Source organism: Salmo salar, chromosome 13, assembly GCF_965601325.2.
Source record: "Salmo salar chromosome 13, fSalSal1, whole genome shotgun sequence".
Classification (NCBI taxonomy): domain Eukaryota; kingdom Metazoa; phylum Chordata; class Actinopteri; order Salmoniformes; family Salmonidae; genus Salmo; species Salmo salar.
Genome location: NC_138303.1, coordinates 53,028,983 through 53,054,507, shown reverse-complemented (window position 1 = coordinate 53,054,507; position 25,525 = coordinate 53,028,983). Strand labels below are relative to the sequence as shown.

The window sequence follows — 25,525 nt, the reverse complement described above, 5'->3', positions numbered from 1 at the left end:
TTAAAATACAACACTGCCCCCTTCTGACAAAAAGGTTGAAAAACAATTTAGCCACCATACGACATTACAGACATCCATATCAGACACATTGTAAGGCCTACTGCAGTGTAGTAATTTCAAGTCTGTGGATCCGAGGAGAGAACAGAAGATGTCTGACTAAAGATTCTGATTGAGTGACGATATACAGAGAGGTTATGACTGTGTTGACATCCTATTTCGAGCGAGTCATGTTTAGAACATACCCATTTACCTGAATTACACCAAAAGTGCCCAGAAATCAATCAAATCAATGAAGGGAAATCCCTCTATGTATCGTGGCATGATTTAATAAGGAAAAGCGTGACAATCTCTAACCTCATGTTGATGTTTGAATTGTACCAGACGGAAATGTGGCATTGGCACAGCATGTTAACCCCAAATGGGCGTTATCATGCATCAGCATTATCTGCCTGTAGCATTTTGTATCACATCATATTCCCCCCCTGCATGTCTCTCTCATTTTGTCAGTCTTCCCATTACGGCAGTAACAGAGAGGATTAGTGCTGTTTAATGAGCTTTGCAGGGCTGAGAGTTCTGCTTCTTTCTCTGCTATGTAGACTGCAGACAACCCCAGGGGTAGGCTTCACAGATAATTAATGCTTATCACTGTCTAATGTGTGCTGTGAGTGTGTGTGTGTGAGCCAGAGAGAGTGTTATTTGTATGTGTGTGCGCATTGATGTGTGTGTGCGTGTGTATGCTTGCATTTCGTGTAAGCTTGAGAAGCAGCGTCCCTGAACATATGAGCTCAGCAAGGCGGCAGAGAAATCGAACAGCTTCCCGTATCTGTCTCGCACCCTCTCAGCGTTAAAAAACCTCTCTCCAAGCAGCTCTCTGTTTCTGCGGAAGTGAACATGTTGTCAATCCTCTCTATTCGTGCTTTATTCATGTTCTTCTCAATTGCTGCAGTGACAGCATTTCAAAATCCTGCCACCTTTTCCATGTCTTCTGTGCAGAAATTCTCAATAAGGAATGGGATCGAGAGGGTGTTTGAAGAGGTGCAACCTGTTGACCTGTTTTGGAAAGAAAGTGTATTTGCTGAGCTCAAAATGTGTCTTGAAATGAGGCGTATTATCGAGATTGTAATTGTTTTTCACTCACGTAAAAACAGAATAAGGCTTGGCATAGTCAAAACACCATAATAAACACAGTGTTGAGGATAGAGGATCACAGGACAGTGTCTGGATGAATTCTAAATTCCTGTGCTTCCTGTTTGTTACTTTGTATTCTGGTGCTTTGGTCCCGGTGTGATTTAATCTTTGCCAATACAAAGAAAGGTGAGGAATCTAAAGGACATCTCTCTGCCAAACAAGACCAGAATATATTTTTCCTTCTTGGACATTTCACACATTCTTTGAATGGTCTCTGGTAGAAGATGAACTTTGATTCCCACATGGGCCACATATTACATTTTAGTAATTTAGCAGACGGGCTTACATGAGCAATTAGGGTTAAGTGTCTTGCTCAACGGCACATCAGCAAATTTTTCAACTAGTCGGCTTGGGGATTCAAACAACCAACCATTTGGTTACTGGCCCAACGCTCTTAACCGCTAGGCTACCTGCCACCCCAAATGACCATGTCATTGTATTATTATTAACATGGTAGAACCACCTCAAAGACACAGGCATAGCTTTTTTCTGTCTAAAGTGGATTTGATCTGAACATTTGTAAACACAAGAGCCAAGAGGTAAAGTGTGACAAATGTAAAACATCTCTCAAATTATCCTCTGTTGTGACAATACAATGACATTTGTTGTTTTTTAATTGAAGAGTAGATCTCATAATTTCCCTCAAAATTCCCCAATGCCAAAAACATATTAATGCTTTTCCAAAGACAGGGCAATTTGAGGCATGAAACAAACTTCACCAGTACTTCTCAAAGTATTTGGGAACCATTTTCAGCACTGCATTTGAAATATGCTCAAAATGCGAACAGTAAAAAAAATCAGTCAAGAGATTGTGAACGTTTTTGACAAATGACGTGCAAGTCTGAAGACAGTGATATACATACAAATCATACTATCAAACTGTTTCTCCACCCACCTCAACAGTATTGTATTTATTTCAAATACTTTGAGCATTTGATAGAGCCTGCCTAGAGTACCAGATGACCACGGTTGGCACTTTCTGGACTATTTTATTGGTTTCATTACACTGGGTAAGTTAAATCAAGTGCAGCTAAAGTATTTAAAAGAAAACCAATGCCATTTGAACCCAGTACTGCCACACACACACACACACACACACACCCTCTCATCTCCTATCAACCCTAAATAGAAAACATTGCATTCAAGAGAGTGGTAAGTGGGGGCCAGTTAAAGTGACTGGTTGAATAGGAAATATGGCTGTCCATAATGTGTACCAACACAGCCGTGCGTCAGTAGCCCAAAACTCTCAGCCAAGACTTGTGAAGTCTGATTACCAGTGCGGTGAGCAGGAGGGGACATGAATCGAATTTGACAGAACCATTTCTTCTCCCAGTCATTGGATAAATCAACGATAATCAAGAATTTCAATAAGCATTTCTCTACGGCTGGCCATGCTTTCCCCCTGGCTACCCCAACCCCGGCCAACAGCTCCGCACCCCCCGCAGCCCAATCCTCCCCAGCTTCTTCTTCACCCAAATCCAGATAGCAGATGTTCTGAAAGAGCTGCAAAACCTGGATCCGTAAAATCAGCTGGGCTAGACAATCTGGACACTCTCTTTCTAAAACTATCCGCCGCCATTGTTGCAACCCCTATTACCAGTCTGTTCAACCTCTCTGTCGTATCGTCCGAGATCCCTAAAGATTGGAAAGCTACTGCGGGCATCCCCCTCTTCAAAGGGGGTGACACTTTAGACCCAAACTGTTATAGACCTATATCCATCCTGCCCTGCCTCTCTAAAGTCTTTGAAAGCAAAGTTAACAAACAGATCACTGACCATTTAGAATCCCACCGTACCTTCTCCGCTGTGCAATCCGGTTTCCGAGCTGGTCACGGGTGCACCTCAACCACGCTCAAGGTACTAAACGATATCATACGAGCCATCGATAAAAGACAGTACTGTGCAGCCGTCTTCATCAACCTGGCCAAGGCTTTCGACTCTGTCAATCACCGTACTCTTTTCGGCAGACTCAACAGCCTTGGTTTCTCTAATGACTGCCTTGCCTGGTTCACCAACTACTTCTCAGATAGAATTCAGTGTGTCAAATTGGAGGGCCTGTTGTCCGGACCTCTGGCAGTCTCTATGGGGGTACCACAAGGTTCAATTCTCGGGCCGACTCTTTTCTCTGCATATATCAACGATGTCGCTCTTGCTGCAGTTGATTCCCTGTACCACCTCTATGCAGACGACACCATTCTGTATACATCTGGCCCTTCTTTGGACACTGTGTTAACAAACCACCAAACGAGCTTCAATGCCATACAACACTCCTTCCATGGCCTCCAACTGCTCTTAAATGCTAGTAAAACTACATTAATGCTTTTCAACCGATCGCTGCCCGCACCCGCCCGCCGACTAGCATCACTACTAAGGATGGTTCTGACTTACAATATGTGGACAACTACAAATACTTAGGTGTCTGGCTAGACTGTAAACTCTCCTTCCAGACATATATTAAACATCTCCAATCCAAAATTAAATCTAGAGTCTGCTTTCTATTTTGTAACAAAGCCTCCTTCACTCATGCTGCCAAACATACCCTCGTAAAACTGACTATCCTACCGATCCTCGACTTCGGCGATGTATTTTAGAAAATAGCCTCCAACACTCTACTCAGCAAACTGGATGCAGTCTATCACAGTGCCATCCGTTTTGTCACCAAAGCCCCATACACCACCCACCACTGCGACCTGTATGCTCTCGTCGGGTGGCCCTCACTACATATTTGTCACCAAACCCACTAGCTCTAGGCCATCTATAAGTCTTTGCTAGGTAAAGTGTTGCCTTATCTCAGTTCACAGGTCACCATAGCAACACCCACCCGTAGCACGCGCTCCAGCAGGTATATCTCACTGGTCACCCCCAAAGCCAACACCTCCTTTGGCCGCCTTTCCTTCCAGTTCTCTGCTGCCAATGACTGGAACGAATTGCAAAAATCGCTGAAGTTGGAGACTTCTATCTCCCTCACTAACTTTAAGCATCAGCTATCTGAGCAGTTAACCGATCGCTGCAGCTGTACACAGCCCATCTGTAAATAGCCCATCCAATCTACCTACCTCATCCCCATATTGTTTTTATTTACGTTTTTGCTCTTTTGCACACCAGTATCTCTACTTGCACATCATCATCTGCACATCTATCACTCCAGTATTAATTTGCTAAATTGTAATTACTTCGTTACTATGGCCTATTTATTGCCTTACCTCCTCACGCCATTTGCACACACTGTATATAGACTTTTTCTATTGTGTTATTGACTGTGCGTTTGTTTATTCCATGTGTAACTCTGTGTTGTTGTTTGTGTCGCACTGCTTTGCTTCATCTTGGCCAGGTCTCAGTTGTAAATGAGAACTTGTTCTCAGCTGGCCTATCTGGTTAAATAAAGGTGAAATAAAAAAAATTAATAAAATAACAATGATGCAGCCTCAGGTGTCAGAGGCTGATGCGTATCATAAAAACAAAAGGGTATAAGTAAAGGGTTGAACGCATAATGAGCCTGCTCTGTCAGGGTTGGGTGGAAATAGTGGAATAAATAAGTAGAAATAAAATGTAACCTTTCATCAGAAGACTGTCATCCGATGATGTCCTGTCTCCATTGCCACATTGCTGCTGGTCAATAACGCCACTAGATACCTAATATACTAAAATATAGCAAACAGATCAAGTTTTCAGCTCTCCCGATGGGAAACAAAGTTCCACCATCACTTTGAGGTTACCAAAGTCCATGCACACACTAAATCTAAATCTGTGTGGCCTTACTGAAGCATGCGCTCAGCAGTGCCATCACCTCTCCCAGCGTGAGAGAACTCCCTCTGGCAACCCAACTAGCCGACCAATTAGGAGGTGATAACATCACACTAGCATGTCATTCTGTTAATGTAGGTTTATTTGTGATACAATTTTAACACAGTTGATAAGAATACATTCTTTATAGTTTACATGGCATCACTGCCACTCCTACACATGTGTTTCAAGACTTACCTTCATGTGTTGTATGTTCTGAAACCTAACATTTGCTGTCCCTCTACCCACACTGGTTATTCTAATCCACTGTCTGTGTTAGGGAACAAAGCGTAAGTTTTATTGCGTCAAGCCGGTCTGCTTCCTCATGGAGAAAAGCATATGTGGAGATGACTTGTCGAGATGGGAGAGTTTGGATGCCTGAAGGGAGGATTTGGAGTCAGGGAAGTGGAGGATTAGGCCTGAGACTGACACTGACTGGGTGAGCTCTACAATCACAATGAAAGTCATACACTGGAGAGATTACGTAGACTGGAAGACAATCACTACAACCACAATTAATTTACTATAATTCAGGAGAATTCGAGTTAAATGAAATAACATTTGTTTCTAGTTGTTTTTGTATGTTTGTCTATGAAGCCTTGTGAAGTATAGCATCAAAGAAATCACACAAAAAAAGTTTTGACGGACTAAGTTTTAGTAAAAGCAGTGGTGCTCGTGGCGCTCAATGTAAAAGTTATCTTCATGCACTTTTATTTGTGGTCAAAGTGGGTAAAATAAGACGAGTTTCTGGAATACATCCATCAAGTTAGCAAAAATTCTGATTCTTATTAGCATGACATCTCTGCATCGCTCTGTGATTATCCAGTCAGACCAAGGACATCCTTACCCAACCTTGTGCAATCATCTCACTGATAGAATCACAGTAAGCATATTTTTTGCTTCTATAGTCTCCATTATTAATGTTGACCAGAATCTATAGGCCGGGGAAAGACCATTTTGAAAGAGAGCACACTGAGATCTGTATTACCAATGACCCCTCTGTCTGGAAGATATGAGGGGGTAAGTGTATCTGCTATTGGTGTTTGTATAAGAGTTCGGCCTCAGTGGAGGACATAGAGAGGAAGAATCCTGCTCAAGACTGAACTGGTCCTCTTTTCTTTGGTCGCGGTTTGTTGGCGAAGTGCTTACTCATCTGAAGGTTAATAGAAGAAGAAGATGTCCGACATAGGACGGAAGAGCATGTACGAGAGGAGACACTGAATTGTTCACAGGGCAATAAATGTCTCGCAGCCCATTTCTTTAATCAAACCACAAACTGCGCTGATAGTAGTTTCCCTCCAGAAAAGCTTCTCTTGTCCATTTCTAATTTGGCATGTATGGTTGAAAAATGTATTACTTTTACTCATCTACTTGATAATTGCTGCATGGATATCTACTCACATTACTTTCATCTATCTTTGTTCCTGCCCCTCAGAGTCCAAGAGTGACAAATAAGCTTCTCACCCAGGTCTCCTGCCCAGGAGCTAAGCCAAAGCCAACTCCTCAGTTCTCAGGCATGGTTACCAGTCATGCAATCTGTTTATTCTACATCAGGAAAGCCTTTTCCCCACTGTGAACAAAGTGGGCACAGAAGGGAGCCAACAAGTTCCCATGTGATTCCTGATAACCTCTAGAGGTGGAAGGAAACTCCCTTGGTTTCGACTCCCATGAAGAGGACTAGGCCCATTGGTGCAGACCGATGGTTTGTACCCCTTTATAATTGTGTTGGCAATAATGAGCCATATGTTCACATCATCCATATAGGCCTTACAAAAAGACTTAATGCAGTGCCTATGTGCCAAAACTAAGTTGTTTACCTTATTCACCTCATTTTCTTTCAGACCGTTGAGTGTGGCAGTAGGAGTTTCTAACATGTTGCAACCGTCTTTTCACCAATACAGACTTAATGTGAAAGAAACAGTGTTATGCAAGTTAGAGATGTGTTGGGGAGAAGTGTTTGGGATCAGTCATGGGTCAGGCTTGAGAGTAATCAGTCAAACTCCAGCAAATATAGTTGCACTTGTATTTTTTCAAAAACCCAGTCTTAACTTCTATGGGCTACACACTATCAACAGTCAGTGAAATATCAGAGCGCCAAATTTGAAAACAACAAAATGTCATAATTCAAATTTCTCAAACATACAACTATTTTACACCATTTGAAAGATAAACATCTCCTTAATCTAACCAAGTTGTCCGATTTCAAAAAGGCTTTACGGCGAAAGCATAAAGTTAGATTATGTTAGGACAGTACATAGACAAAACATTACACACAGCCATTTTCAATACAAGGACAGGCGTCACCAAAAGCAGAAAACCAGCTAAAATTATGCACTAACCTTTGACAATCTTCATCAGATGACACTCCTAGGACATCATGTTAGATAATACATGCATTTTTTGTTCTATCAAGTTCATATTTATATCCAAAAACAGCATTTTACAATGGTGATGTTCAGAAAATATTTTGCCTCCAAAAATGCCGGTGAATCAGCACAACAAATTACAAAATTACTCATTAGAAAACTTGATAAAATATTAAACTGTTATTCAAAGATTTATAGATTAACATCTCCTGAATGCAATCTCGTTGACAGATTTCAAAATAACTTTACTGGGAGAGCACACTTTGCAATAATCTGAGTACTGTGCTCAGAAAAAAACAGCAGGCAATTATAAACACCGGACATCTTGGAGTAATCGAAACGCATAAGTAGCATTATAAATATTCACTTACCTTTAATAATCTTCATCAGAAGGCACTTCCAGGAATCCCAGGTCCACAATAAATGTTGTTTTGTTCGATAAAGTTCATAATTTATGTCCAAATAACTTGTTTGCGCGTTCAGTAGGCTACTCAAAATGTAGGGCGCGCGAGGGAAATGTGACAACGGAAAGTCAAGAAAAACGTCTATTTACGTTCGTTCAAACATGTCAAACGTTGTATAGCATCAATCTTTAGGGCCTTGAGAACGTGAAACTTCAGTAATATTCCAACCGGATGTTTGCATTGACGTTTGCATTGCCTTGAAAATGGTTTGGAACACAAAGGGAGTTCTCACATGAACGCGCCCTATGAACTGATGTGATTTTCAGGGCACCTGCTTACCAGCGTTCTCCTTCGGTCTGTGTTTACCACAGAAGGCTCAAACTCCTTTCTAAGACTGTTGACATCTAGTGGAAGCCTTAGGAAGTGCTATTTGAGTCCTAACTCACTGTGTGTCAGAAAAGCAAGGACTTGAGAAAACTACAGGAACCAGATTTTCATTTCCTCGTTGGATTTCTCTCAGGGTTTTGCCTGCCATATGAGTTCTGTTATACTCACAGACATCATTCAAACAGTTTTGGAAACTTTAGAGTGTTTTCTATCCAAATCTACTAATAATATGCATATCCTAGCTTCTGAGTTTGAGTAGGAGGCAGTTTAATATGGGCACGTATTTCATCCGAAACTGACAATACTGCCCCCTAGCCCTAAAAGGTTTTAAACCGTTTTTTTTGTTTTGTTTTTCATAGACATTGTTTCATTCCAAGACAATTTTGGTCTGACTTTCAAATTGTGAACAATGACATGCTAATGCTAATGACATGGTGTGCTAATGACATCATCCCTCACCTGAAAAACTGTTAGTGGTGTTTTGTTATTTCCGTCAGCCTCTCCAGAGGCACTGACTCACCAGGTGTAGATGATATGTTACCCTGCTGCACACAGAAAAAATAGAAAAATATGCACATCCAACTTATCAGGACAGAAGAACGTAGTGACGAAAAAAGGAAAAAGAGAATGTCCACAACTCTGCGATGCTATGCTCTCTGATATTTAATCAGATGCACAAAAAAATACAATGTTTCGATCCGAGTTTGATCTACATCAGGTCTTACACCACTGTGAAACACACGTACTTAAATAACCTCCAGAGCAGGGTTGTCACGACTTCCGCCGAAGTCGGTCCCTCTCCTTGTTCGGGCGGCGTTCGGTGGTCGACGTCACCGGTCTTCTAGCCATCGCCGCTCCACCTTTAATTTTCCATTAGTTTTGTCTTGTTTTCCTGCACACCTTACATCTCCTCATAATTACTATGTGTATTTAGCCCTCTGTTCCCTCCATGTCTGTGTGGGGTATTGTTTATTGTCAAGGTTGGCACGCTTCTGGCTGGTTTGCGCCGGGATCTGTTTTGTACCCGTGCTTTGTGGCAGCCGGTACTTTGTACTTTGTGCTGCCTCACTTGTTCTTTGGGCATTTGTTTTCTGATGCGGTTGCGTCTGTTCTGATAATTGCCTCAGTAAAAGTGCTTTGTCCACTCATCTCTGCTCTCCTGCGCTTGACTTCCATGCACCAGCTACACCCGCCGTTTGACAAGGGTTCCCCAACTGGCGGCCCGCGGGTGGTTTTATTTGGCCCACAAAGTTTTACTTAAAAAATATATATAATAATTATAATAAGAACTTCATTGTTGGACATGAAGACTGAAGACAAAAGACTGGAAAAACACCAGGAAATCAGCTTCAAGTGATTTTAATTTAGGAAATCTGTTCCCAAGTATTCCCATACATAATAAAGAGACACGTGATCATATTCAAATGTAAGCAAGGTTGAAATTACTGTTTTACTAAAACATATCTGTTTGGGCTTCTTGCGGTCAATTTGCAGTCTACAAATTATTTGTAATTATGTTCCGGCCAAGAAACAAAAATCGGTCAGCGACTGAATCTAGTTGATGATCTATGCACTAGAGTGCCTTCGGAAAGTATTCATACCAATTTACTTTTTCCACATTTTGTTACTTTATAGCCTTATTTTAAAATGGATTAAATAAAAAAAATCCTCAGCAATCTACACAATGACAAAGCGAAAAAAGGTTTTTAGATTTTTATTGGTCCCACAGTTGACATTGCATGTCAGAGCAAAAATCAAGCCATGAGGTCGAAGGAATGGTCCATAGAGCTCGGAGACAGGATTGGGGGAAGGGTACCAAAGAATGTCTGCAGCATTGAAGGTTCCCAAGAACACACTGGCCTCCATCATTCTTAAATGGAAGAAGTTTGGAATCACCAAGACTCTTCCTGGAGCTAGCTGCCCGGCCAAACTGAGCAATCGAGGGAGAAGGGCCTTGGTCAAGGAGGTGACCTATAACCCAATAGTGACTAATAGAGCTCTAGAGTTCCTCTGTGGAGATGGGAGAAACTTCCAGAAGGACAATCATCTCTGCAGCACTCCCCCAATCAGAACTTTATGGTAGAGTGGCCAGATGGAAGCCACTCCTCAGTAAAAAGCACATGACAGCCCGGTTGGAGTTTGCCAAAAGGCACCTAAGGACTCTCAGACAATGAGAAGCAAGATTCTCTGTTCTGAAGAAACCAAGATTGAACTCTTTGGCCTGAATGCCAAGCTCATCAACTGTCTAATACCATCCCTACGGTGAAGCATGGTGGTGGCAGAATCATGCTGTGGGGATGTTTTTCAACGGCAGGGACTGGGAGACTATTCAGGATCGAGGGTAAGATGAACGGAGCAAAGTACAGAGAAATCCTTGATGAAAACCTGCTCCAGAGCACTCAGGACCTCAGACTGGGGTGAAAGTTCACCTTCAAACAGGACAACAACCCTAAGCACACAGCCAAGGCAACACAGGAGTGGCTTCGGGACAAGTCTCTGAATGTCCTTAAGTGGCCCAGCCAGAGCCCGGGGTTGAAGCAGATTGAACATCTCTGGAGAGACTTGAAAATAGCTGTGCAGCGATGCTCCCCATCCAACCTGACAGAGCTTGAGAGGATCTGCAGAGAAGAATGGGAGAAACTCCCCAAATACAGGTGTGCCAAGCCTGTAGCAACATATCCAAGAATACTCGAGGCTGTAATAGCTGCCAAAGATGCATCAACAAAGTTCTGAGTAAAGGGTCAGAAAACTTATGTAAATGTCATATTTCAGTTATTTTTATACATTTGCAGAAAAATTCTAACAACTCGTTTTTGCTTTGTCATTATGGGGTATTGTGTGTAGATTGAAAAATGGGTCTGAATACTTATGTATTTCACAGGTCCATTTATCATTCCGATGGTTGCTTGTCAGGGCAACATTCACTTTTTTTGTCTTATTAAATTGTTTTATTTTATTTTGCATGGAGTGTAGTCATGCACATGTAAAGTGGCAATAAAAAGTATGCGAACCCTGGATTTCTGCATAAATTGGTCATCAAATTTGATCTGATCTTCATCTAAGTCATAACAATAGACAAACATAGTGTGCTTAAACTAATAACACACAAATTATTGTATTTTTCTTGTCTATATTGAATACATCATTTAAAAGTATGTGAAACCCTAGGCTAATGACTTCTCCAAAAGCTAATTGGAGTCAAGAGTCAGCTAACCTGAAGTCTAATCAATGAGACGAGATTGGAGATGTTGGCTAGAGCTGCCATGCCCTATAAAAAATACTCACAAGAAGCGTTGTGTGATGTGAACCATGCCTCGAACAAAAGAGATCTCAGAAGACCTCAGATTAAGAATTGTTGAATTGCATAAAGCTGGAAAGGGTTACAAAAATATCTCTAAAAGCCTTCATCAGTCCACAGTAAGACAAATTGTCTGTAAATGGAGAAAGTTCAGCACTGTTTCTACTCTCCCTAGGAGAGGTCGTTACTCTAAGTGAGCTTTACTTGGAAGGGTTTCTTCCAAAGTACAGTACAATGGTATCTCAAGGGACAAAGGCACTACAATGGTACACTAGTCTAGTGTACAATGCAGGGGCTGCAGTGCTCCCGCTTGACCCTGGCCCTGAGCCTGCGCAGCTCCATGTGCTCACTGTCCACCAACAGGCCGCTCTCGGTCAACCTCCAGGCCTTGCTGAGCTGCTGCTTTCCGTAGTGCTGCAGGGCCATACGCAGGAAGCACTCGGCCAGGCGGGACCTTCCCAGCCCGGCCTCCACACATTGCAAAGCCTGGCCCCGGTGGAGCTCCAGGGCCCGGCTGAAGTCGTCCAGGGCGGGCCCCTCGTGGGAGCACAGCAGCAGGCTGTGGCCTCGCCAACACAGGTCCTCTGCCCAGACGTGAGGCTCCTCTGGGGCTTCGGAGACTGTAGCGTCGGAGGGGTCACTGTGGCTCTGGATGACCCGGTCCAGATCGGCCACAGCCCGTTCGTGCAGGTCGAGCTGGGCGAGGCAAGCGGCCCGTTGGCGCAGGAACTGCGGTCGAAGCTCTGCCGCGGCTCGCACAGCCACGGTCAGGAGGGCCAGGGCCTGCTCCCAATGTCCACTCGCTGAGACACTGCCTGCTTCCTGGGCTGCTGCCTATGGTAACATAGACATAATTGTGTGAGTACATATTATGATGAGAGTTGACTGTTACATCTCGTAATAAGAGTTGATTGTTTTGTCTTGTAATAAGAGTTGATTGTTTTGTCTTGTAATAAGAGTTGATTGTTTTGTCTTGTAATAAGAGTTGATTGTTTTGTCTTGTAATAAGAGTTGATTGGTTTTTCTTGTAAGAAGAGTTGCTTTGTCTTGCGTGGGGGGAAAAAAGTGATTATAAAACAGTTAGCAATCTGATTGGTCGATAGGTGTTTGTTGTCTTTGTTTTTACTTGTGCCATGCGTTTCCTGTGAATCGGGGGAATGAGGGTCAGCAGGAAGTCCAGAGTAGAGGGTTCCTTTTCGGTCAGCTTGCTCAGCCTGGCGCCCCCTCCGCGGTACTTCTGCTGCCAGGCCTCCACCACGCCCACCCTGGCCTGAACTGCAGCCTCCCGGGGATCCTGGCCGAACACCTGAGCCAGGTGAGCTCCTGCTGATTTCACCTCACCTGGATCACAGGGGCAGATATTTCAAAACAGCTACACGTACTAACTGTGCACAGCTTAGCACTTACAGTTTACTTTCAGAAGCTACCATTCTTCTGCTGTACTTTTAAGTATCTTCAATCTACAAATGAACCTGTCAGCCAAGTGCCAATCTCACCTTTGGCCAGTAGTATATCTACGTAAAGGAGATGACATCTGGTGTCTCGGCAGTCAGTCCTCATCAGGACTCCTCCAACTAGAAAGGCCTCTCGGAGCTCTTCTTCCTGGCAGGGGACGGCCTTAGCCGCCAGGATCTCCGACAGATTGGTCCGGCAGTACTGCTGCAGCCAATCACAGACCAGTTTCCTTGCCTTATCTTTGAGCGATAGGATGTCTTTGGTGACGGCGTCCATGCTTATTTGAAGTGCTGCCAGTATATCCTGAGTACATTCCTGGAAAACAAAGACATGTTTATAATCGTCTTGAGATTATCTGTCAATCAGAAGCTGTCAGTGTGGATGTAGAGGCCTTAAAACAATTGCTTTAATGCTGATGCAAAAAGCAATATTAGCACTGCATGTACAGCAGGATAATAAGTATCCCCCATTTTTGTGTCCTAGTACCTTTTGTTGGTTTAGCATGAGATAGGTGAAGCCTCTTCCACAGAGGGCCTGTACATGGTCAGGGTGCTCTTTCAAGATAGAGCTGAAATCAAAGATGGCCGTCTTGCGTTGGCCCAACAAGACATAGCACCTGGCCCTTTCCATCAATGAGTTTACTGCCTCACATTCTGCAAGTAGTAGACCTTACATTAGTGGTATTGCCTATAATGTCATGAATGTTAGTATATATAACATATACACTGAGTGTACAAAGAATTAGGTACACCTGCTCTTTCCGTGACAGAGAGTGACCAGGTGAAAGCTATGATCCCTTATTGATGTCACCTGTTGAATCCACTCAATCAGTCTAGATGAAGGGGAGGAGACATGTTAAAGAAGGATTTTTAAGGCTTGAGACAATTGAGACATGGATTGTGTATGTGTGCCATTCAGAGGGTGAATTATTTAAGTGCCTTTGAATGGGGTATGGTAGTAGGTGCCAGGCACACCGGTTTGAGTGTGTCAAGAACTGCAATGTTGCAGGGTTTTTCTCGCTCAACAGTTTCCCGTGGGTATCAAGTATGGTCCACCATTACCCAAAGGACATTTAACCAACTTGACACAACTGTGGGAAGCATTGGAGTCAACATGGGCCAGCATCCCTGTGGGACGCTTTTGACACCTTGTAGAGTCCATGCCCCGACGAATTGAGGCTGTTCTGAGGGCAAAAGGGGATGCAACTCAATATTAGGAAGGTGCTCCTAATATTTTGTACCCTCAGTGTACATTGTACTATTATGACCTGTTCGAAACATAACGACGAAGCTACACTACAAAAGAGACCCTTTATCAAGTGTTTATGATTCAGAGATGCATCTACCGCAAACAAAATACAGTATAAACCTAATTTTAATCTGGCAGCATTACTTACTTTGAAACTTTTCTTCAACAATGTGCGAAAATTTGGAAAATCTGAATTTTGTCAAGGGGGAGGTCAGTTTCTATTACAAGAGAATGGAGGATAAATGTCACAAAAGCAGGAATTCCTGATTAATAAGGAAAAATCTAATTCCTAACTATCATGGAGTTTCCTACACAACAAAACATACATCCAAAATTATGACCTATGCTTGACCAAATGACAAGAGCCAATCACCAGAGGCCATGATGGCGATGGAAAGATAGGCCACGGCCTCCCTCAGGGCGCACTCGCCTCGCAGGCCCTCCAGGATGCGTTTGGAGGCAGAGTGGCAGTAGCCCTGCAGCAACAGCCGGTCCTTTTTAGACACCACGGCCAGCAGAGGACGCAAGCAGCTCGTATCACCACACTGGATCAGCTTCTTCAGCAGCTGAAAGAAGAACAGACAAAGCATGAGCACAGAGTTGATAGCAGTCATTAGCTTTTTAGTTTATCATGGCAAATTTGGGAAAATTTCTCCACAATTTCAAAATGTGCATACAATTCTGGATAGCTGTAACAGCACTTGTAAAGTGTGAATTTATACACATTTAAAAAGTATAATTTGAACACAATGTTACTTAGGGCCAAGTCAAGTGTATTGCTGATGCATAATAACAAGTGACGTTCAGTATCAAAAGGTATTTTTGCAGTCATATTGTGGTCATAACTTCTCCTGACAAGTGTTCTAAAGACAACTTATACTGTAGGTAATATTTTTTTTTAAACGTTAGGACGATTAGAATGACTGTTTATGTTGGAAACACCAAACAACAGCATAATAGTTTGCCCTTTCACATAAAGCAATGTTTACATAATGATGGACCTGGTTGGCATCATAAAGGAAGCCCCGGTGCAGTTGTAGCAGGGTGAGGCGGGCCAGGATGGGTGCACGTGGGCTAGTGGGCCCAATGGCCAACAGCAAGCGATACGCTTCCTCCACCCGGCCCAGCCGGTACAAGGCATCAGCCACCAGGATCTGAGGAGCATCAGCACTGGGCTGCAACTCCATCAGCAAAACAGCCAGAGAGTAGACTCCAACTGGGGTCCTGCCAACGAGAGAGATTCAATCACGGTTCAATCAGGGTATCAGCCGATACTGAAATGACATTCATGAATTAAAAATCCCTCACTGAAAGTCATGAAGATCTAATTGAATTCTAATTCAATAAAAATTATACAAATTGATACAAACTCTGACAGACGGGGTTTAAGAATGAAAAACAAATAAAAGATCATTCAGGCACTGTCTAAAGAATAGCCAACTTGTGGGTTATAGCCTAATTCACGATGCAGCCTATTTTATGAGATCTTTCACATGCATGTGTGACATGCAGAAACACTAGTGTTAGGGAGTAGTGAACTACATGTAGTTCAACTAGTAATTAAACTACATTTTGCAGTAGCTTGGTGGTAGTTGAAATAAATTCAAAATTTGGTAGTGTTTTCAGTAGTTAATAACTTTTTTGCCATGTAACGGTGTAGCTAACTACTGGAACTACACTACACACAATTTGTTTGGCAAAAATAAGAAAATATGGGGAAAATAGGCAATAAAAGTTTTTTGTGATTAATAGACTAAATTACACATTCTGTTAATACCTGACCCTGGAGTGAACTGTTCTTGCAATTTGTTGTCTGACATTTCATATTTAGATTTGATCATTTTTCCCGAAGTAGCTTGGATGTAGAGAACTACTTTTCCAAGTAGGTTTAGTTCAGTGAACTATATTTTTATTGTATCTTAACTTCTTCTAGTGTGAAGTAATTGGTAGTTTGGTAAACAATGATAACAGAGTAGCTTCCTCAACACTGAGAAACACATGCGCTAGCTACCCCTCTTTGTAGCCATCTTTTCTCTGCGTAGGCTGTAGCTGTTTGGTCTGCTGGTGCTCTTGGTGTTCCAAGGGACTGAGGCTGGAGCTGTGATCTCCGGTCCACTCCTCCAGCATGACCCTGGCCTGCTCCAACAGCACGGTGAGCAGCAGCCCGCGGCAGTTCCAGGGAACCAGGCAGCGTACGGTCAGTGCGGTGTCCTGGGGCTGCAACCTGCTCGCCGTCACATAGTCCAGGACTGTGAGGTAGTGCAGGCCCCCCATCATGCGCAGGACGCCCCTGCCGCACAGTGCCCGCACACAGCTGGAAGGGTGGGGTGCCTTGTGCTCGATCACCGCTTGAAAGTCCTCCAGGGCCCCCTTGTGGTCATCTGAGAGAAGACGTGAGTAGCCACGCAGCACCTGCACTGTGTTCTGGTAGCTCTGCTGGGTGTGGGAGTTGGTGTTGGTCGCCAGCTGGCTGCAGATGGAGAGGGCCTCTCGGAACTCGCCCCGCAGGAGGAGGCACTCGGCCAGCCGCACCCGCAACTCTCTGCTGCCCCCGTCGGGCTCCAGGTGGCACAGCGCCCAGAGCTGTGCGATCACTGTGTCCAGCAGCTCCACGCCCTCAGAGGAGCGCAGGTCAAGACGGACCAGGACTGTCTCCCTGTACCCCAACAGTCCTCTCTCTGCCTGCTGACGCAGTTGCATGCGGGCTGCCGCTCCCGTCCCCTGGTCCACGAAGAGCCTCTGGAACTGCAGTCGGGCTGTGGCAGGGTGGACTCCAAAAGCCTCACCAAGGTCCCGGCTTGCCTCCGTGGCTCGCCCCCCTGTGGAGAAATGGGCGGCCGCTCTACTGGTCAAGAGACTAGCTCTTCTTTCTGCTGGCATCCCCTTAACCACCTTGCCTGTACCTGACTTTGGTTGTGATTGTGAATGATCCTGCAAGGCAACAGAATAAACATCTGCACACTCTTCGAACTTGCCTAGTGAAAATAAGAAGGCTGCTTGCAGCTCTTGCACATCTGTGTCCCCTGGCGAAACAGCCATTAAGAACTCAAGGAATTCAGAGGCAGCTTCTGCTACAATGTCGAAGACCTCACTCGCTCTCTCCCCAGACTTCATTTCAGCATGTTTTTGCAACATCTGCTCAGAGAAGGCCTTCACTATCTTGGGCAGGTGCTGAGCTTGTCTACCCTTGACCAGTCTTACAGTCTCCGATTTATTGTCTTGGAAAGCCTTGAGATAAAGCCTAGGGCCTTTTGGACTGTGGGGGTCTGAGAGCAAGCAGGTGAGGGCTCTAGTTAACTCCAAAACCACACGAGTGGAACCCTCTCGACATGTGTTTTGCTTTCCTTCGAGCAAAGCTGAGCAGCGTACAACAATCTCATCACAGCCCTGACCAGTACTCTGAAGTATAGACTCCATTTTGAAAAGAGAGGCAGACACATTGTTGGGGCTCAGTGTTGATAGGAACACAGCTGCCAGGCCTTTGTTGAGGCCCTCCATGGAAGCCTGGATCTCCCCATGACCATTGAGCCAGGTCTCCAGAGTGGAAATCACCCTAGCCAACCTGGAACTCCCCAGGCCTCGCATGTGACCCATGGTGGATCCAGCATGGCTCTTGAAGGCAGATGTGTACAGAGCAGTGGCCCTCCCCAACTCTCCAGTCTCTAAGAGCTTGTCTCCTTCTTGGCACAGATTCGCCACTCCTATCCCAGCAGGTCCCAGGGCTGTCATGATCACGCCCCCCTGCTCTCCAGTGATTAACACTAGTGTTCATATGATTGTCCACAATTGGGGGAAAAAACATATATTATATAGAATCATAGTTTAAAATTAGAGATTATTTTTTATTAAAATACCACAACAAAATTGACCAGAATAACCAATGTGAACTTGAAATATGAGAAGTCAAACTTAGCATAAGTAGCCTAGCTCTTAGGGCAATAACACAAAGAGCTGTACCACAACTATAGTAACTATAGTGACTCTAGTTCCGCTAATACAGTAACACAATTGAGCCTGTCAAATTGTCTCCAAAATATTTCAAAGCTATATGTTTAAGTTAAACTGAATGATAGAGCACACTCTTAAAGGGGCAATCAGCAGTAAAAAAACGTTTTACTTATTAATTAATTATATGTACCCATTCATTATTGAAGAATATAACTTGCCTCATGAGCTTAGCTAGTACAAATGTCATCCCCATCATAACCCAGAATATAAGCTTGTTTTATAAACAAAGTAAATGTAAACAAACACTATATAGCTTCAAAACATGGTTACAACTATAGTTTTGATATCATGCATGGATGGTCAGTCCTGCATCCATAGCTCTGTCTATGAATTTGAGAGTGGTTACATTTCTCCAGCCCCATCCTTCATCTTTTACCAGAAAAATGGTCAGGGATCTTGCTGTTATTGTTACCACTGCTGATTGCTTCTTTAAAGTTGGATAACTGAGAAATATACATTTGTCTTACCTTTACCTTTAATCATTTTGTGACCTCAACTTGCTGTTTTATGAATAAGGTACATTTTCCCCAGAGAAAAATGTGTGTCTAGGCAAGCTTGCTCAGTCCCCTATGTTTGTCACAACCCCCACTGCCCTCCTAGGTTTTCAGCCAGTTCACTTTGTTTACTTGTTACTTGTTGCTAGAGAACTTATAGCTGCTATCTCTGCAAGCTACTAAAGTTATATACCAAAAAAGGAACTATAACATTAGCTAGCTATTCTTTATCGTAACTGAGATATGGTGGACCTACATTTCCTCAGTGTGTTAGCTAACCAATCTGTTGGCTATTAAAATTCAATAGGCAAGAGACTCTCAAGAACACAATACACATTGCTGTGCACTGGCCCCATTTTTGTAATTCAATACAGCGCAGCCCACTACTGGTATCAAGTAAACTACTGTCACTAGTTTTGAGAAAGTCTAACAAATTTACTTCTAAGCAAAGTGCATGTCCCATACAGGCTAATATTAGGCTAGTTTATAGATTATTTTGTCTGTAATAAACGCGCGAGCCAGTACTACCTATTGTTCGTGGCACCGTGTGTCCGTGGTTACTATGGAAACCAAACGCTCTGACTGCAGCACATTTCCAGCCTAGATGAGGTTGAGGAGCTGCTGTACGAAGATTTAATCCATTGATTTGGACGCCTCCGTCGTCCTTTCAACTGTGTACGGTTTCTCATTTCCGATTGCCATGTTTTTGAAGTTGATAAGGCGTATTTTGCCATTGAGATCTGGAAAGTATTTGCGTGGGCTGCCTGCTTCTCTCTCACTGCTAGCATCTGAGATGATTAGCATCTGTCTGCTCAGCCATGCTTTGTCAGTTCTTCTTTCTGCCCATAAAGTCATGCGATCGCCTTCTGTTATAACCAACAGACACAGCCAGGGTTGCCATGTCTAAATCAATGAACACTCAGAACACGCCCACAAGGCTTGAAAACGTTTTTATTTTTTTATTGCAGCAAAAGAGGAGTTGCCACATGTATCCAATAGGTGTCTCCATAATGACAATCTACACTGGTTGCCAAAAACATTAAAGGACACCTTAATATTGAGTTATACCCCCCAACCCCCCCCCCCCCCCCCCACCCTTTGAACAGCCCCAACTCATCTGGTCATGGACTCTACAAGGTGTCAAAAGTGTTCCATAGGGATGCTTCACCACCTGGCAGTCTGACGGACGAATCTGGGTTTGGCGAATGCCAGGAGAATGCTTCCTGCCCCCAATGCATTCTGCCAACTGTAAAGTTTGGTGGAGGAGGAATAACGGTCTGGGGCTGTTTTTCATGGTTCGGGCTAGGCCCCTTAGTTCCAGTGAAGGGAAATCTTAATGCTACAGTATAAAATGACATTCTAGACGATTCTGTGCTTCCAAATTTGTGGCAACAGTTTGGGGAAGGCCATTTCCTGTTTCAGCATGACAATGCCCCCACAAAGCGAAGTCCACACAGAAATGGTTTGTCGAGATCGGTGTGGAAGAACTTGACTGGCCTGCACAGAGCCCTGACCTGAAAAACAGCCACACACCATTATTCCTCCTCCACCAAACTTTACAGTTGGCACTGTGCATTGGGGCAGGTAGTGTTCTCCTAGCATCCGCCAATCCCAGATTTGTCTGTCTGACTGACAGATGGTGAAGTGTAATTCATCACTACAGAGAATGCGTTTCCACTGCTCCAGAGGCCAACACTTTACATGTGGTGCTTATATTTTTGTTCAGTATAGTATGATATGTTACCTTTGATATGGTTACATAAGACAGAAGGTTACCTAAAGGTGTAATGTACAGAAATCGCTCTGCCATTTCCTGGTTGGTTGCTAAAATTCGAATAGTTTGCCTAATTTTAGTTTATGTGAAAAAAACAAGCACTCATTCTGTAGAGAATCATTGTACCATCTAAACCGCTATGAAAACCCCAAATATAGTATTTTCAGCTGTTTGAAGCTGGTGTACAAAACTGAAAGTAAAAGACACAGAAAGCATAGAAATAGTGCACATAGAACAGATCTTAGACAGCTTCTTAGATTTGCTTTCAATGTGAATGCCAAATCTATAACTCAACATTTCTATGTGAATTTGGTCAAGTCGCCCAAAAAGTTACATATTGCAGCATTAAAGCAAAAACATATTGTACATTTTGCAAATTCCTAACATATCATACGAATTGTAATTCGTAACATATAAGAAAATGGATGATAGCCATTCTCAAATTAAACTCTCATGAACATGTATGTGTCGGTTGTTTTGCTCTAGGACGCCCACAGGCGTCACAAGACTCGTCTGAAGGTTCCCTAGTGCCAGTTGAAAAAATGAATTGAAGTACAGTACCAGTCAAAAGTGGACACACCTACTCATTCTAGGGTTTTTCTTTATTTTTACTATTTTCTACATTGTAGAATAATAGTGAAGACGTCAAACCTATGACATATGGAATCACATAGTAACCCAAAAAGTGTTAAACAAATCAAAATATATTTTATATTTGAGGTTCTTCAAAGTAGCCACCCTTTGCCTTGATGACAGTTTTGCATTCTCTCAACCAGCTTCATGAGGTAGTCACCTGGAATGCTTTTCCAACAGTCTTGAAGTAGTTCCCACATATGCTGAGCACTTGTTGGCTGCTTTTCCTTCACTCTGCGGTCCAACTCATCCCAAACCATCTCAATTGGGTTGCGGTTGAGTGATTGTGGAGGCCAGGTCATCTGATGCAGCATCCCATCACTCTCCTTCTTGGTCAAATAGCCCTTACACAGCCTGGAGGTGTGTTGGGTCATTGTCCTGTTGAAAAACAATTGATAGTCCCACTAAGCACAAACCAGACAGGATGGCATATTGCTGAAGAATGCTGTGGTAGCCATGCTGGTTAAGTGTGCCTTGAATTGTAAATAAATCACAGACAGTGTCACCAGCAAAGTACCCCCACACCAACACACCTCATCCTCCATGCTTCACGGTGGGAACCACACATGCGGAGACAATCCGTTCACCTACTCTGCGTCTCACAAATACATGTCGGGTTGGAACCAAAAATCTCAAATTTGGACTCATCAGACCAAAAGGACAGATTTCCACCGGTCTAATGTCCATTGCTCGTGTTTCTTGGCACAAGCAAGTCTCTTCTTATTATTGTTGTCCTTTAGTAGTGGTTTCTTTGCAGCAATTCAACCATGAAGGCCTGATTCACACAGTCTCCTCTGAACAGTTAATGTTGAGATGTGTCTGTTACTTGAACTCTGAGGTGCAATCTGAGGTGCAGTTAATTGCCGATTTCTGAGGTTGGTTACTCTAATGAACATATCCTCTGCAGCAGAGGTAACTCTGGGTCTTCCTTTCCTGTGGCGGTCCTCATGAGAGACAGTTTCTTCATACCGCTTGATCGTTTTTGCGACTGCACTTGAAGAAACTTTTAAAGTTCTGGACATTTTTCGCATTGACTGACCTTCATGTCTTAAAGTATTGATGGACTGTCATTTCTCTTTGCTTATTTGGCTGTTCTTACCTTAATACTTTTTTGGTTACTACATGATTCCATGTGTTATTTCATAGTTTTGTTGTCTTCACTATTATTCTAGAATGTAGAAAATAGTAAAAATAAAGAAAAACCCTTGAATGAGTAGGTGTTTCCAAACTTTTGACTGGTACATTCAGTCAATGAAGAATTTGATAATAATTCATTGAAACCATGCTCGGCTCTAGTGGAGTCACAGCGTCGCTTTGCATTGGCAAAAGATGTGTTTCATGATTGCTGCTGCTTGTCCTACTCCGAGAACGTTTCTTTGTGCTTGATAAGCATATAATTTGTCACAGAGATTGTTGTAATCTCTGCTCGGCATCAGACTAATTTTGTGCTTCAGTTGCTCTTCTCTACTTGGATAAGAATTCACGAACTGGTATTCATTCTACCAGCAGGCAGCGCACTGACTGATGTGTAGCTACTTTTCTCCAGTTGGTGTAGCCTCCTTTTCACCGGTAAAATGCAAGATTAACTACAAGCAAACCATTATTTTGAAATGTAGCATGTTACATTCTTTCTATAATAAAGATTGGAAATATGATGGCCATGCATCATTTTTGGAAAGAAAATACCTTGCTTTTTCATTGTAAGCTCATTTACTTGCGTGCAATGTTCCCTTCTATTTTTTTCAGCACTGCTGGTCTGCTGAGCACAAACTTAAAAGTTGTGAAAATTCTGTGCAACTTCCAGCTTCAAGCCTGTACTGTGAACACCGAGGCTGTACTCTCTTTAAGTTACAATTTTAACATTGGCCAAGTAGGCTACTGTGGCTATTTGATCATAATGTGGGCCTAATGTGGCGTACCACCATAAACAATGAAGAAAATGCATCCCATAACATTTTACATGGAAATAGCTGTTCTATCATTCAGCCTATAATAGCAGCCAATGAACGGTGTTCAATGTAGGCCTACATTCCATGAGACTTTTTGGAGAAAAAAAACAGGGCTTGACATTAACCTGTTTATCCACATGTGACTGAAAATGTTGTTGTGTTGTTTGATGCAAGAAACTACTGTACAAAATAAAATTAATTATTATTCTCATACCATTATTACAGAGAATCAGACAAATGATGCTACCCTCTGCCTATTGGCTATTTAGCTTATTCAAGCCTGTCTCAAAATACAACACTGCCTCTTTAAGACAAAAAAAAGCTCTTTGCCCTGACTCGCTTTTCAAAGATGTCTAGAAATGTCTACACGTCTTTTGCTCTTGTAGGAAGCAATCACTCCCCTTTTGCTAACTACAAATGATCTATAACTGGTCTAATAACTCACTAACTAGAAAAGGATAGGAACAAAATGTGCACAAGTGGCTACATGCAGCTCTCGCTTTTATCTCAAAACAAGTGCATCTACTCACAACTGCTCATGCTGTAAACACAGTCCAGTTCAAAGTAAATGGCACAGAGTCATATATGGTCTATTTGCATATAGGTCTACTGCAACTCTGATTGGTTATGCCACACCGGTCTGAGTAGAGTACGGGCTGAGTCGCGTGTGCCAATGCAATGGAATCCTACTCCGATGCGTTCTGCCTAAAACCAAAACACTTACATTGTTTGTTTTGTTTCGATATGTTGCATTGAAAGTGACTAATATTGCGTTGATTCGATCACAATCGACACAGTAAAGGGAAACGTTGATAGTGTTAACAGAAAACTCTAAAACAGTGGTCACCAACCTTTTCTGAGTCAAGATCAGTTTGAGTCAAAATGCAAGCCGAGATCTACTGCTCATATTTGTTTTTTAACACAACTTAAAAAACATACGCCTATGCAACATTAACCAATTAAAAACAGTACTGTAGCAATGAGGTTTGTGCAGTAAGCTATATGCCCAATAAATTATCACCGCATATTGGCTTTGCTTGAATTACCCTGCCCCCCCCAACAACAACAAAAAATTGTAGGCTATATCAACATAATCTCACACTCAATTCGTGCAAATATGTACAAAAAGTACTTCAGCAGATTGTGTGTTTTTTTGCATTTTTGTGTGGCTTAATTTGTGTGAAAAGACACATTTTTGTGCCACTTAATTCATAGGAAAATACAAAAAAAATTGTGCAATTTCACAAAATAAATTTTTGGGGGGCAAACTTCGGAATAATCTTTTCAACGTTATTAGAGCAATGCATTATGGGCAATGATGTTCTAAACTAACTTTTGTGTTCCACATTTATTTACAGTGCATTCGGAAAGTATTCAGACCCTTTGACTTTTTCCACATTTTGTTACAGTACAGCCTTATTCTGAAATTGATTAATTAATAAAATGTTGTTTTTTTCTTCTCATCAATCTACACACAATACCGCATAATGACAAAGCAAAAACCGATTTTTTGAAATGTTAGCAAATGTATGAAAAATAAAAAAAAACTGAAATACCTTATTTACATAAGTATTCAGACCCTTTGCTATGAGACTCGAAATTGGACTCAGGTGCATCCTGTTTCTATTGATCACCCTTGAGATGTTTCTACAACTTGATTGGAGTCCACCTGTGGTAAATTCAATTGATTTTGACATGATTTGGAAAGGCCTGTCTATATAAGGTGTGTGTAAATAATCATTGTAAATAAGAATTTGTTCTTAACCTCTATGGGACCCCTTCCCGTTCTCATCCCGTTAACGGGATTGATTTTGACAACAGCCAGGGGAAAATCAGAGCGCCAAATTTAAAACAGCTAAAATCTCACAATTCCATTTTCTCAAACAATCAACTATTTTACACCATTTTAAAGATAAACTTCTCGTTAATCTAACCACATTGTCTGATTTGAAAAAGGCTTTACGGCGAAAGCATAAAATTAAATTATGTTAGGACATAAACTTCACAAGAAACACCACACAGCCATTTTCCAAGCAACTAGATGCATCACAAAAATCCAAAACACAGCTAAATGAAGCACTAACCTTTGACGATCTTCATCAGATGACACTCCTAGGACATTATGTTACACAATACATGTATGTTTTGCTCGATAAAGTTCATATTTATATCCAAAAACAGCATTTTACATTGGCGCGTAATGTTGAGAAATGTTTTCCCTCCAAACCTGAATGAGCACAATGAGCACACATAGTACATAAATTCTCATTGTAAACATTGATCATTATAGAAGTGTTATGCACAGAATTATAGATACACTTCTCCTAAATGTAATCGCTTTGTCAGATTTTAAAAAAGGTTCACGGCGAAAGCACAATTTGCAATAATCTGAGTACAGCCCAGATGACACTAACAACGAGCAAACAGAAACCCGCCATCTTGGAGTCAATAAAACTAAGAAATTACATTATAAATATTCACTTATCTTTGATTATCTTCATCAGAAGGCACTCCCAGGCATCCCAGCTCCACAATAAAT

General features: G+C 42.4%; 1 protein-coding gene across 1 annotated transcript; it reads right to left on the bottom strand.

The window, feature by feature from the left end:
• Window positions 1-9,470: 9,470 nt before the first annotated feature.
• On the bottom strand, window positions 9,471-19,532 carry ttc34 (tetratricopeptide repeat domain 34). Its single transcript, XM_082960192.1, has 7 exons — window positions 16,140-19,532; window positions 15,130-15,352; window positions 14,502-14,694; window positions 13,367-13,533; window positions 12,922-13,195; window positions 12,552-12,766; window positions 9,471-12,259 (listed from the first exon to the last, which is right to left on the bottom strand). The coding sequence occupies exons 1-7, from the start codon at window positions 17,855-17,857 to the stop codon at window positions 11,702-11,704; spliced, it is 3,348 nt and encodes a 1,115-aa protein (XP_082816318.1). The 5' UTR covers window positions 17,858-19,532; the 3' UTR covers window positions 9,471-11,701.
• Window positions 19,533-25,525: the final 5,993 nt, after the last annotated feature.

Coding starts and splice junctions, on each gene's coding strand:
- ttc34 (XM_082960192.1), bottom strand. CDS start 17,857: ATGACAGCCCTGGGACCTGCTGGGATAGGAGTGGCGAATCTGTGCCAA. Junction 14,695..15,129: donor TCCTTTATGATGCCAACCAG/GTCCATCATTAT, acceptor TTCTTCTTTCAG/CTGCTGAAGAAGCTGATCCA. Junction 12,260..12,551: donor ACAGGAAACGCATGGCACAA/GTAAAAACAAAG, acceptor ATGTTACCATAG/GCAGCAGCCCAGGAAGCAGG.